The 14,084-nt window shown below is 41.7% G+C and overlaps 1 protein-coding gene across 4 annotated transcripts in view; it reads left to right on the top strand.

Moving 5' to 3' along the window:
* LOC137327206 (rho guanine nucleotide exchange factor TIAM1-like) overlaps positions 1–14,084 on the top strand; it is a 281,965-nt gene that overhangs the window by 231,581 nt on the left and 36,300 nt on the right. For all 4 annotated transcript variants that reach the window (XM_067992769.1, XM_067992770.1, XM_067992771.1 and 1 more), the window contains one exon: positions 13,063–13,239. In XM_067992769.1, coding sequence (XP_067848870.1) covers positions 13,063–13,239 — 177 coding nt within the window. The remainder of the gene's footprint in view (positions 1–13,062; positions 13,240–14,084) is intronic.

The raw sequence follows: 14,084 nt of genomic DNA, 5'->3' as shown, positions 1-14,084 counted from the left end.
CAAACCTCACATTCAAACTCCTATTGAGCCAAACCCCAGGTTTCCTTTCTACATTGATGCCAGATCAAAGGCCCCCCCAATAATGCCAGCCACACTACATTGCTAATAATCTCCGGACTGCCCCTATTGCTACCAAAGTGCAGGACTGGCCTGAAGTGCAGCTAAACCCCATTCTCCCAGCTCCTCCTCCTCCTCCGCCCCAGTACTGCTAAATACTAGATATCCACTTCCAATTGGCACATCTTGTATTCCATCTTGCTGTGTATGGTAAGGGATGAAAATTAAATATATAGATGAAGATATATATTAATGAAGGCCACTTATTTACAGTTTTGCAGAATATTGTGAAATATGTAATTTTTTGATTTTATTTTGGTTAAATCCTTATTTTGGACATTAGAAAGTTCAGATACTGAGGAAAAATAATGGATGAAAAAAAATTGAGAAAGCCTTTTAAGAGAATTGAATGAACCCAATGGTCATGTTGCTCAGAGTGACGAGTAGCGTCGTAAAAATCCAACCGATGCACTTATGTCCTTTAGGAATGGGAACTTGCTATCCCTTCCCAGTCTGCCTAAACGTGACTCCAGTTCACATTGTCGTTGATTTTTAATGCATTCTGAAGTGCCTAACAAGCCATTCAGATGTACAAACAATGATTGCAAAGCTCATTGATAACGAGAATATCAGATGGACCTATCGCCAACAATCCAGGCATTGTATAAGGACAGGTCACTAATAATATCAGCTGCTTTTTTTCTCAGCAAAGTCCTCCTCACGTCTAGAGACTGGTGGCCAAGTTGGGAGTGCTGATCCACATACCAGTCAAGCCACAACCTGACATAGGTGTACCATCAGAGTCATATTTATCAGCAAACATCCCAGACTTCTCCATGACCATATCTGGATATATCTTATCCCATTAGCAGGATAGACCCACCAGAGGTGGAGACACTGTGATATACAATCGGGAGTGGCCCTGGGACCCCTCAGCATTGATTCTGGATCTCATGAAAGTAAAAATGGCTTTATGACAAACAAAGGCAAAGAGATCTCCTGCTGATCACCACCTATTGCCCCCTCCCCCTCAGCTCAACAATCAGTACTCTTCCAAGTTGAACACCACTTGAAACACTGAGGGTACCAAGAGCACAGAATGTACTCTGGGTGGCGAACTAGCCTGTCAGAGGCATGTTTGTCCATGATTGCATTGGTAGCAGTGACCACTGCATAATTCTTGTGAAGACAGTAGTCTTGCCTACACAATGAGGGCACCTTCCATCATGTAGTATAGCAATACCTCCATGCTAAGTGCAACAGAGTAAGGACAGATCTAGCAGTCCAAAGCTGGGCATCCACTGAAGCACTCTGGGCCATCAGAAGCAGAATTGTATATTGTTACAATCTGCAACCTCGTTGCCCAGCGCAACTTTCCTCCATTACCATCAAGCTGAGAGACCAACCTTGGTTCAATAGAGTGTAGAAGGGCATACCTTAGAATGAGGTGCCAAACTAGTGAAGCTTATAACATTGCTACCTGCATGCTAGATAACAAATCAAGTATTCTATGGGCAGAGCTAAGCAGTCCCACAACCAATGGATTAAAGCAAAACTTTGTATCCCTACCACATCCAGTCAAGAATGGTGGTGGACAATCAGGCAACTAACAAGAGGAGGAGGCTTCATCAAAATACCCAACGTGACGTAGCCTAGCACAAGTGCATTTGCAAGCATCTTCAGCCAAAATTTCAGTGTAGATGATCTTACCCTGCCTCCTCCTGACGCCCCCAATCATAGATGCTAGTGTTCATTGAATTTGATTGATTCCACATGGTACTAAATAACATTTGAGTGCACTGAACACAGGGAAGGCTGTGAGCCCTAGTAACAATATTGCTGAAGAACTGGCCTCTCCTTGAGCTGTTTCGGCACAGCTATGACACTGTCATCTACCTGAGAATGTGGAAAATTGCCCAGGTGTGTCCTATCTAAGGAAACAGGACCTCTTTCCAAATATCAGCAATATGATGGAATAAGTCATCAGTAGTGCCATCAGGTGGTACCTACTTGCAAATAACCTGTTGACCGATGCTAAGCTCAGGTTCCACCATAACCACTTGGCTCTAGATCTCATCACCTTGATTCAAGCATGATACAAGAGCTGAATGCCAGAAGAGAGGTCAGATTAGCTGCCTTCACATCAAGGCAGCAACCAATCAAATATGGCACCAAGGCATCTAGCAAAATTGAGGTAGATGAGGTTGAAGGGGAAAACCCTCCATTGACTGAAATCATACCTGACATACACAAAGATCGTCATAGTTGTCAGAGGCCAATCATTCCGTCCCCAGGATATGTATACAAGAATTCCTCTGGCCCAACAATCTTGAGCTGCTTCATCAATGACCTTCTTTCTGTCATAAGGTCAGGAGTAGCACTGTTCGATGATTCTACACTGTTCAGCTCCACAAATAAGGCCTTCAATAATAAAGCAGTCCATGCCAGCCTACAGCAGGACCTGGACAACAGCCAGGCTTCAGCTGATAAGTGGCAGGGAACATTCACATTCATGCCAGGCAATGAACACCTCCAACAAGAATAATTTTAACTATATCCCCTGACCTTCAGTAGAATCATAGAAAGGTTACAGCACGGAAGGAGGCCATTCAGCCCATCGAGTCCACGCCGGCTCTATGCACGAGCAATCCAGCTAGTTCCACTCCCCCGCCCTTTCCCCGTAGCCTTGCAGATATTTTACTTTCAAGTACTTATCCAGTTCCCTTTTGAAGGCCATGGTTGAATCTGCTTTCACCACCCCCTCGGGCAGTGTATTCCAGATCCTAACCACTCGCTGTGTAAAAAAAGTTTATCCTCATGTCACCTTTTGTTCTTTTGCCAATCACCTTAAATCTATGTCCTCTGGTTCTTGACCCTTACGCCAATGGGAACAGTTTCTCTCTATCTACTCTTTCTAGACCCTTCATGATTTTGAATACCTCTATCAAATCTCCTCGCAACCGTCTCTGTTCCAAGGAGAACAACCCCAGCTTCTCCAGTCTATCCACGTAACTAAAGTCCCTCAACCCTGGAATCATTCTAGTAAATCTCTTCTGCACACTCTCTAAGGCCATCACATCCTTCCTAAAGTGCAATGCCCAGAACTGGACACAATACTCCAGTTGTGGCCGAACCAGTGTTTAATAAAGGTTCATCGTGACTCCCATACTTTTGTACTCTATGCCTCTATTTATAAAGCCCAGAATCCCATATGCTTTTTTAACTGCTTTCTCAACCTGCCCTGCCACCTTCAATGATTTGTGCACATCTAACCCCAGATCTCTCTGTTCCTATACCCCTTTTAGAGTTGTGCCCTCTAATTTATATTGTCTCTCCTCGTTCTTCCTACCGAAATGTATCACTTTGCATTTTTCTGGGTTAAATTTCATCTGCCACTTCTCCGTCAAAGCTACCAGCCTGTCTATATCCTTGTGAAGTCTATCACTATCCTCCTCACTATTTACTACCTTTCCAAGTTTTGTGTCATCTGCAAATTTTGAAATTCTACCCTGTACACCCAAGTCCAAATCATTAATATATATCAAGAAAAGCAGTGGTCCCAGCACTGACTCCTGGGAAGCACCACTGTACACTTCCATCCTTTACGAAAAACAACCGTTCACCACTACTCTGTTTCCTGTCCCTTAGCCAATTCTGTATCCATGTTGCTACTGCCCCCTTTATTCCATGGGCCGCAATCTTGATGATAAGCCTACCATGCGGCACATTATCAAGCACCTTTTTAAAGTCCATATACACCATATCAACTGCATTGCCTGCAACTACCCTGTCTGTTACCTCATCAAAAAACTCTATCAGGTTAGTTAAACACAATTTGCCTTTAAGAAATCTGTGCTGGCTTTCCCTAATCAATCCACCCTCATCCAAGTGACTGTTAATTCTGTCCCGGATTATCATTTCTAAAAGTTTCCCCACCGCTGAGATTAAACTGACTGGCCTATGGTTGCTGGGTTTATCCTTACACCTTTTTTTGAACAAGGGTGTAACATTTGCAATTCTCCAGTCCTCTGGAATCACTCCCGTATCTGAGGATGTTTGGAAGATCATGGCCAGTACCTCTGCAAATTCCACCCTTACTTTCCTCAGCAACCTAGGATGCAGCCCATCTGGACCGGGTGACTTATCTACTTTAAGTACAGCTAGCCTGTCTAGTACCTCTATCAATTTTTAGCCCATCCAGTATCTCAACTAAATCTTTCTTTACTGAGACTCTGGCAGCATCTTCCATGGTAAAGACAGATGCAAAGTACTCATTTAGTACCTCAGCCATCCCCTCTGCCTCCATGAGTCGATCTCCTTTATGGTGCCTAATCAGCCCCACTCCTCCTCTTACTACCCGTTTACTGTTTACATGCCTGTAGAAGACTTTTGGATTCCCTTTTATATTGGCTGCCAGTCTATTCTCATACTCTCTCTTTGCCCCTCTTATTTCCTTTTTCACTTCCCCTCTGAACTTTCTATATTCTGCCTGGTTCTCACTTGTGTTATCAACCTGACATCTGTCATACGCCCCTTTTTTCCGTTTCATCTTACTTACTATCTCTTTTGTCATCCAGGGAGTTCTGGCTTTAGTTGCCCTACCTTTCTGCCTCGTGGGAATACACCTAGTCTGTACCTGAGCCATCTCCTCCTTAAAGGCCGCCCACTGTTCAATTACAGTGCCTGCCAATCTTTGATTCCAATTTACCTGGGCCAGATCTGTTCTCATCCCATTGAAATTGGCCCTCCCACAATTGAGTATTTTTACTTTAGAATGGTCCGTGTCCTTTTCCATAGCTATTCTAAACCTTATGATACTATGATCGCTGCTCCCTAAAAGCTCCCCCACTGACACTTGCTCCACTTGGCCCGTCTCATTTCCGAGAACCAAGTTCAGCAATGCCTCCTTCCTTGTTGGGCCGGAAACGTACTGGTTAAGAAAGTTATCCTGAACACATTTCAAAAACTCCTCCCCCTCTTTACCCCTTATTATTATTGTTATCCCAGTCTATATTAGGATAGTTGAAGCCCTTGGTTATCACCACTCTATAGCTTTTGCACCTCTCTGTAATTTCCATGCAAATTTGCTCCTCTATATTCTTCCCACTAGTTAGTGGCCTATAGAATACACCCAGTAGTGTAATGGCATCTCTTATTTCTTAACTCTAATCAAATAGATTCTGTCTTTGACTCCTCCAGGACATCCTCTCTCTCCAGTACTGCAATGTTTTCCTTAATCAATACCACCACCCCCTCTCCTTTCTTTGCTTACCTATCTTTCCTGAACACCTTGCATCCAGAAATATTTAGTTCCCACTCCAGTGGCAATACATTTGGCGAATCACCCAGCATCAACACCGTGGGGGTCACTATAGAGCTGAAGCTTTATTGAACCAGCCATATCAACACCGTTTACAAGATTCAAGTCAGGAATATGATAGAATACACACCACTTGTCACAACAACACTGTAGAAGCTGAACATCCAGGACAGAGCGGTCTGCTTAATTGGGAGTCCCTCCCAATGGACTTGAAATCCATTCTCTTCACCATTGGCATACAGTGGCTGCGGTTAATCCCGGGGATGAGGGGGCAGACATATGAGGAGAGGTTGAGTAGATTGGGACTCTACTCATTGGAGTTCAGAAGAATGAGAGGCGATCTTATTGAAACATATAAGATTGTGAAGGGGCTTGATCGGGTGGATGCGGTAAGGATGTTCCCAAGGATGGGTGAAACTAGAACTAGGGGGCATAATCTTAGAATAAGGGGCTGCTCTTTCAAATGAGATGAGGAGAAACTTCTTCACTCAGAGGGTAGTAGGTCTGTGGAATTTGCTGCCCCAGGAAGCTGTGGAAGCTACATCATTGAATAAATTTAAAACAGAAATAGACAGTTTCCAAGAAGTAAAGGGAATTAGGGGTTACGGGGAGCGGGCAGGAAATTGGACATGAATTTAGATTTGAGGTTAGGATCAGATCAGCCATGATCTTATTGAATGGTGGAGCAGGCTCGAGGGGCCGATTGGCCTACTCCTGCTCCTATTTCTTATGTTCTTAGTATGTACATAAGAACATAAGACAATTGATTAATTACAGTGCTTTTGTTAATTTAAACAAAAATGAGGGGTTGAATCTATGTTGCTTGGACTTTGCAAACAGTAATGATCCAACATGGAAATTACCGATTTTGCAGAATTCATTTTTCTAGTGGACAACTTTGCATTTTCTTACCAGTTTTAAAAAATATTTGGTTGATTTAATACATGTATGTATCTATCTATTTAAAAAAAAACTTTTATTTTTGAGCTGTATCTCTGCAGTTTTTTTAAATATTTAATTTGATACAGGATACAATGAAAACTATAAGTAACAGTTAAGCACATTGAGCCTTCAAATGGAAATAAAAGCACAACATGCTGGATATATACAGCAGGTTTAACAGCATTTGAAAACAGAAAATATGGGTTATCATTTTGGGTTGAGCGTTCTAATGTTTTATTGGCTCTGATGAGGGATTCTTTGCATCAAATTGTAATCTATCATTTTCCTTTTCAGATTTTGATGTCTGCAATCAACATTTTTGCTCTTAATTCATATTTCAGTGTTTGGTTTTTAAACATTGCATTGTATTTCCTATGTATGTAGCAGTAAAAATTTTAATTCCCAACACATGAAGCATTATATATGATTTCATCCTTAAAAGTTTTGAAAAAATTACTGACCTGTTCCATGATTCAGTGCATGTTATATACAAGTGAAAAAAGGAACGGTTTCCATTATGGGCATGTTACTGCAGTGACTTCTGGGTTTTCCACATTTTTACTCAGTTATTTTTGGAGAAAAAATAGCATTAGAGATATGTTCATTTTTTAATTCATTCTTGGGCTATGGGTGTCCACTCGCAAGGCCGGCATTTATTGCCCATCCCTAGTTGCCCTCAGAAGGTGGTGGTGAGCTGCCTTCTTGAACCGCTGAGCAAAGAGAAAAGGAGAAACTGACAGTAAAAGGGGGAAGAGCAGACATAACACATTCAATCTTTCAAAGCTAACATTACACACACCTGCCATTCCAACAGAAAGGGAAGTAAAATTAACTCTCATTCTTTGTTTATATGTGAGGCTATTGGGAACTAAGAATCTTGAAGCTGAGCAGCCATCAGAATTTGGACAGTTACATGGGTAAGATGGGTATAGAGGGATATGGGCCAAGTGCAGGCAATTGGGACTAGCTTAGTGGTATAAACTGGGCGACATGGACATGTTGGGCCGAAGGGCCTGTTTCCATGTTGTAAACTTCGATAATGTTATTTTTCAGCAGTACGCGAGAAAAATAAGATTTAGTGAATCCATAGATTAAAAACTTAACTAAATACCAAATACCTTAAACTTGGAACAGACATTCCTTGTGGGTACTTAATTAGTGATTTAATCTATTCACTCAGAAATCCACATGAAGAGTAGTAGTTTTCAATAGCAAGTAAATACAAAGCCTCTTTGCATTATCAGCTACCCAGGAATCTGGTGAAAGAAAACATTTTAAGTTTAATATACACTGAGTACTAGACTTTAGTTTGTTTCAGGCAATAATTTAGGCTCTGTAAACGCTTTACAAAATGTTGCTAATATCTGTTCTATGCAACTAAATATGTGGAAACCATCCACTTGAAAATGTAATTTTACTTTGTAGAGCAGATTATACTAATTGTTCATTATATTTGTTAGCAGATTTATTGGAGTTTAAATTTTTCCAATAAGATTAATTTATCTAATTTGTGATTTTTTTTGTGAAAAATGTACCTTTTACCTGAAAGGATATTGTAGTGATTTACAAAGAACTATGATTTTTAAACACCTGATTATGCATACCACAAAATTTTTCTCCAAAATACTTATGAAGTATTACTTTCTAGTTGGCCTTAATCTCAGAGGATTCGACATTAAATCAATTTAAGCATGGTTTACTATCTTTGCCCTCCTAACTTTTATCTCTAGTAATTTATAATTTCCACATCTGTAGCCTGTCTTCTTTGGCTAGCTGAACTGTTCCTACCTTTCAAAGTGATGAAGCACTCTATCTGACTGCCGGAGCAATGCAAGCGGGTTGCTGTTTTGCCCATAATGTTTATGAAATGGAAGCTGCTCCAGTCTAATTGGAATTAGATTGTGAATGCAGTGAACAGGGATGAGTGAACACTGTCTGATTCTTTTTGATGCCGATGTGATTGATTTCATAGTGCTGTTGGCCTCGATGGTTTGAACACAATATTGAACATGAACAGGCCACATTTTCTGAAGTTGTGTTTTAGGCATGAGTTTACAGAGTTGAAAGATTTCCTTATTTGTATTTTCATGGATTATACTTATTTTGAACCCATCATGGCTCAGAAGTGGGGGAACTTATTTTGGTGGTGTCCACCTATTGGCACTGGACAATTGCTCTAGTTTTAAAATCCTTTCTGTGTACCTAAAACACTTTAATTCACTATTGTTATTTGAGTATGGCAATAAATTAACATTTTTCTTATGAAAACTTAATTTTATTTTTCGATCAGTAGTAAAGTAGATTTTGTTCAGTAAAATACCTATGATTTAAACGAGTAGCATGCTTCAGTGGTAGCATAATTGAGGCTTTTTAAACTAAAGGATTAGTTGAGATGCTTAACCTTACTGTTTTCCAGCAGCATGAACCACACTTTCAGCTAATAGTAATGTAAAAAAAATCTATAGGTCACTGTGATGCCACATAGAATGCATTCTGGAATAGCCCAGCTCAAGTTTTAGTATTTTTTTTAATTGTCGAATATAAGGAGCAGCCAATATTGATGAAAGATTTAAAGTGGGATTCATGTTTTAAAAAAAGTCACAGATTGCTCATTATGTGAGAATGGGGTAACCCCAAAATAGGCCACATTTGTATACCTAAATAAACTCACCTCTTGTGGTATTGCTCATGGGTAATCCTGTTGCAGTTCAGCTATTAAAATGGAGCTGCTTTTAATTTGGTCTGTCCCTTTTAAGACCATTGCTAAGGTACTCCCTGTGGGAAAGTGGTCCAAATAGGCACCTCCTGAGATTAATTAGAGGCTAATTGTTAAAAGAAGTTTCTGTAGATTGACAGCTGCTTGTAAATCCCCCTTGAGGAAAGGCCAGATTATGGTGATGGTTTTAACTGGCCATCTTTCTGTTCAGGCACGTTCAGGTGACTAAAGAAAGAATCTAAATTTTGTTCTATTGGACTAAATCTATTTTTGCAGTAAAGGATGGTGGAAGACTTCTAAACCAATGATTTATCTCAGCTGGATTAGATGCCACTATTATTTGATAACGTAATTACTGGAATTATTTTGTTTGCCTCCACCCTTTTAATGAGGTACCAGTAATTTTCCAGTTGTCTCTCCGTGTTGATAATATGTGGCTTTAATCTTCCTATAGGCAAATCCCATTGTCTTGCCAGATACTCTTAATCTATGTCATGGTGAGCTTCCTATGCTGCTGTTCTGAATTTTGACTTTTAATTTTTTCTCAATGAACCCTGGATTCTTGCTTTGACACTATTTTGCACATAACAGTATCGATAATGCTAGTGGTATTCAGGCCTGCGGGGAGCAGGGGATTGGACAGCCATAGCTCTTGGCCATATTCCACAGGAAACTTGCCAGTTTAGATTTTGCGATTGGATTGTATGCCTGCATTATTGACACTCACTCATTCTCGAGCTGTTCTCTTGTGCCCCCACCCCGATCTCCCCATGTTAGGTCAGAAGTATCTGACCTTGCTTCTGCCCATTCAGACCACATATTAAAGATAATTTGCATTGGTAAATCAAAGTCAAAGGGACACACAAACTTACTTACATTATTTAGCATTGAATTTTCCGGTATGGAGGAAATATTTCTGTTCGGGGTCAAGTAGCTGAATTGTTGTCCGCTGGTTTGATGGACAAAGGAGGAGCCATCGTCATACAGAACAGAACAGACTATTGCAAAGAAGCATACCGACAACTGGACAACCAGGAACACTACAGACGGTTACCCGCAGATCCGACCAAAGAACACACCCACCAGCTCAACAAACTGATCAAGACCATCGATCCAGACCTTCAAAGCATCCTACGCGCTCTCATCCCACGTACTCCCCGCGTGGGAGACTTCTACTGCCTCCCAAAGATACACAAAGCCAACACACCCAGACGTCCTATTGTATCAGGCAACGGAACCCCGTGTGAGAACCTCTCTGGATACATCGAGGGCATCCTGAAACCCATCGTACAGGGAACCCCCAGCTTCTGTCGTGACACTACAGACTTCCTACAAAAACTCAGTACCCACGGACCAGTTGAACCAGGAACACTTCTCACCACGATGGACGTCTCGGCACTATACACCAGTATCCCCCACGATGACGGCATCGCTGCGACAGCATCAATACTCAACACCAACAACAGCCAATCTCCAGACGCCATCCTACAACTCATCCGCTTCATCCTGGATCACAATGTCTTCACCTTCGATAACCAGTTCTTTACCCAAACACACGGAACAGCCATGGGGACCAAATTCGCACCCCAATACGCCAACATTTTCATGCACAAGTTCGAGCACGACTTCTTCACTGCACAGGACCGCCAACCAACGCTATACACCAGATACATCGACGACATTTTCTTTCTATGGACCCACGGCGAAGAATCACTAAAGAGACTACACGATAACATCAACAAGTTCCATCCCACCATCAAGCTCACCATGGACTACTCCTCAGAATCAGTTTCTTTCTTGGACACACGAATCTCCATCAAAGACTGGCACCTCAGCACCTCACTCTACCGCAAGCCCACGGACAACCTCACGATGCTCCACTTTTCCAGCTTCCACCCTAACCACGTCAAAGAGGCCATCCCCTATGGACAGGCCCTGCGAATACACTGGGTCTGCTCAGACGAGGAGGAACGCGATGGACACCTACAGACGCTGAAAGACGCCCTAGTAAGAACGGGATATGACGCTCGACTCAACGATCGACAGTTCCGACGGGCCACAGCGAAAAATCGCATAGACCTCCTCAGAAGACTAACACGGGACGCAACCAACAGAGTACCCTTAGTCATCCAGTACCTCCCCGGAGCGGAGAAACTATGCCATGTTCTCTGCAGCCTTCAACATGTCATCAATGACGACGAACACCTCGCTATGGCCATCCCCACACCTCCACTACTCGCCTTTAAACAGCCACCCAACCTCAAACAGACCATCGTTCGCAGCAAATTACCCAGCTTTCAGGAGAACAGTGTCCACGACACCACACAACCCTGCCACGGTAACCTCTGCAAGACATGCCAGATCATCGACACAGATACCACCATCACACGAGAGGACACCACCCACCAGGTACATGGTTCATACTCCTGTGACTTGGCCAATGTTGTCTACTTCATACCTTGCAGGAAAGGATGCCCCAGAGCATGGTACATTGGCGAGACCATGCAGACGCTGCGACAACGGATGAATGGACACCGCGCAACAATCGCCAGACAGGAGGGTTCCCTCCCAGTCGGGGAACACTTCAGCAGTCAAGGACATTCAGCCACCGACCTTCGGGTAAGCGTTCTCCAAGGCGGCCTTCGAGACACACGACAACGCAAAATCGTCGAGCAGAAATTGATAGCCGAGTTCCGCAACCATGAGGACGGCCTCAACCGGGATCTTGGGTTCATGTCACGCTACACGTAACCCCACCAGCGAACAAAAGTTATCTGTTTTTAATATAACGGGTCATTTGCTGTCTTTCTCTTCCTTCCGGATGTTTCTATGTTTCTGCCTCTCTCTCTCTTTTTTTGGTTGTTTGTATATTCGGTGGCCCTGTAGGTACCACCTCTCTGTCTGAATACTTTGATTGCCTTGGCAACGGGCAGTTGGAAAGACTATCTGTAATCACCAGGTATTGTTCTGTGATTTATAAATGCGAAAGGTTCGAGGATTTCATTTCCACGTTCACCTGAGGAAGGAGGAAGCCTCCGAAAGCTTGTGATTTTCAAATAAAATTGTTGGACTATAACTTGGTGTTGTAAAATCGTTTAGAATTGTCAACCCCAGTCCATCACCGGCATCTCCACATCATGGCTACCGAAAAATCGGTTAACCTTCTAATTGTGGAACCATGAAAAGCCCAAATGAGCAGACAGTATCAATATACTCGTTAAGGGATACAACCAAATGCTTCAGATGAATGTTAACGCAGAATGCGTACAAGAATTGTTTGGGTTCGATAATTGTGCAAAAAGAAGAAAAACATGGCATGGATGTAAATTACTTCCCTTTCCCCACCAACCAATACCTAACATTTTTAAAAATCTAACTGCACGGGAGATTGCCTTTTTTTTAGAATTCACAGCACTAAGTAGAAGCCAGCCATTTTTCATTTTGGATTCTCTAAAGAGGTTGCATTTAGGTTAATCAATGGAGTTCTCAGGCACAAAACAAACCTAACACTGCATGGGGGAAAAATAAACCCTGAAAATAGCAATCTCTGATTTTCTTTTGAAACTACATATAGTATATTATAGTAAAACTACTCTCCTTTGTGATTTTCTCTTTAAATACATACTTCATTGTGATTGAAAATTAACACAAGGTATCTGCAAGGATTCAAACCAATTATATCTGTAATTTGCATATGATATATTGCATTGGGTAGTTCTGGTTTAATAACTCAGAGAAAGTATCTTCTTTCCCGTGCTTGTCTTGAAGATGGGTTAGCACAAAGGAGCTTTCAGGGCACTTAAATTAATTGTGCAGTATTGTTAATATGTAGCTTCAGGCTGAGGAACGTTTGTGGAAGATACAATCCCTGAACATTGCCACATACTGTGAATTGTACAAAATGGTTTAAGATAATGTGATGCACTGTATGTCACAGCATCTAATTTGTTGGAAGTTTAAAAGTGATTTTTTTTGGAATAAAGTACATTTTAAAAAGTAAACTTTCCCTACTTATTCTCTTCTGTAGAGCACAGAGCAGGTGACAGCATTTTGTCGTGGTCTACATGAATTAAGTCCACCCGACATGTCATCACAGCCTTTGGATTCTTTACCCCAACAAATACCATCTCGACAACTGACTGATGCTGATAAACTACGCAAGGTCATTTGTGAACTCGTGGAAACAGAACAGACGTACGTAAAGGTGAGAACACAGGATTCAGCAGTGAAATCTAATTTAAATTTTTGAAAAATCAGAAATGTGAATTTTCATGATATTTGGCTTATTATCCTGTATTGAAATATAAATATTCTAAACATTGAGTATGCAATAGGTTCTTGACTTCTGTTTAAATTTGTTGCCTATTTTATCACTCCTCCTCCAACAGAATATTGTCCTCTTTTAAGCTGGGTTAAATGGGTGAATTGGAAGATTTTAAGGGAGCAGTGAGGCTGTATAATTGGCCTTAATGTCTGTGTGTTGAGGAGAGGGAAAATCAGTGAGGAGCTCTGCTTCTAATTGTTATCCAATGACCCCTACAGTCTGTGTGTGGGGACATCAGGTAAGGACAGAATCCGTTTCTCCTCTGATGCCCTCCATGGTAAAATAGTCTACTAATAAGAACTGGGCTGACACATGGGGCACGATTTTAAAAGGGAAAAATGGGTGGGTTGGGGGCAATCAAAATCGCTGTTTTTGGGAGCAGGCAGACATCCGGCTGGGACCCGCACATTTTTGAATGCGACTCAGGAAAATCTGTGTGCGTGCGTACAACAGTCACCAGAAAGTCCGCCCCCCCCACCCCACTTAAATCCAGCGGGCTGATAATTAAAGGAACAAATGTACCTCATTGAGATACTTAGGGTAGTTTATTTTTTGTGTATTGGATAGTTAAAAGGATTTTAACGGTACCTAGGCAGTTTTCCCACTGCTTCCCATTCACCAGGTGGGAAGGGCTAGATCAGTGAAAAATAAACTAAATAAATTAAATAAAATTACATTACCCATTGTAAACAAGTTAAATAAACTACCTTTAAAAACGATGTTGC

This window comes from Heptranchias perlo, chromosome 11 (genome assembly GCF_035084215.1).
Source record: "Heptranchias perlo isolate sHepPer1 chromosome 11, sHepPer1.hap1, whole genome shotgun sequence".
Taxonomy (NCBI): domain Eukaryota; kingdom Metazoa; phylum Chordata; class Chondrichthyes; order Hexanchiformes; family Hexanchidae; genus Heptranchias; species Heptranchias perlo.
This window is presented reverse-complemented; position numbering and strand designations above follow the sequence as displayed.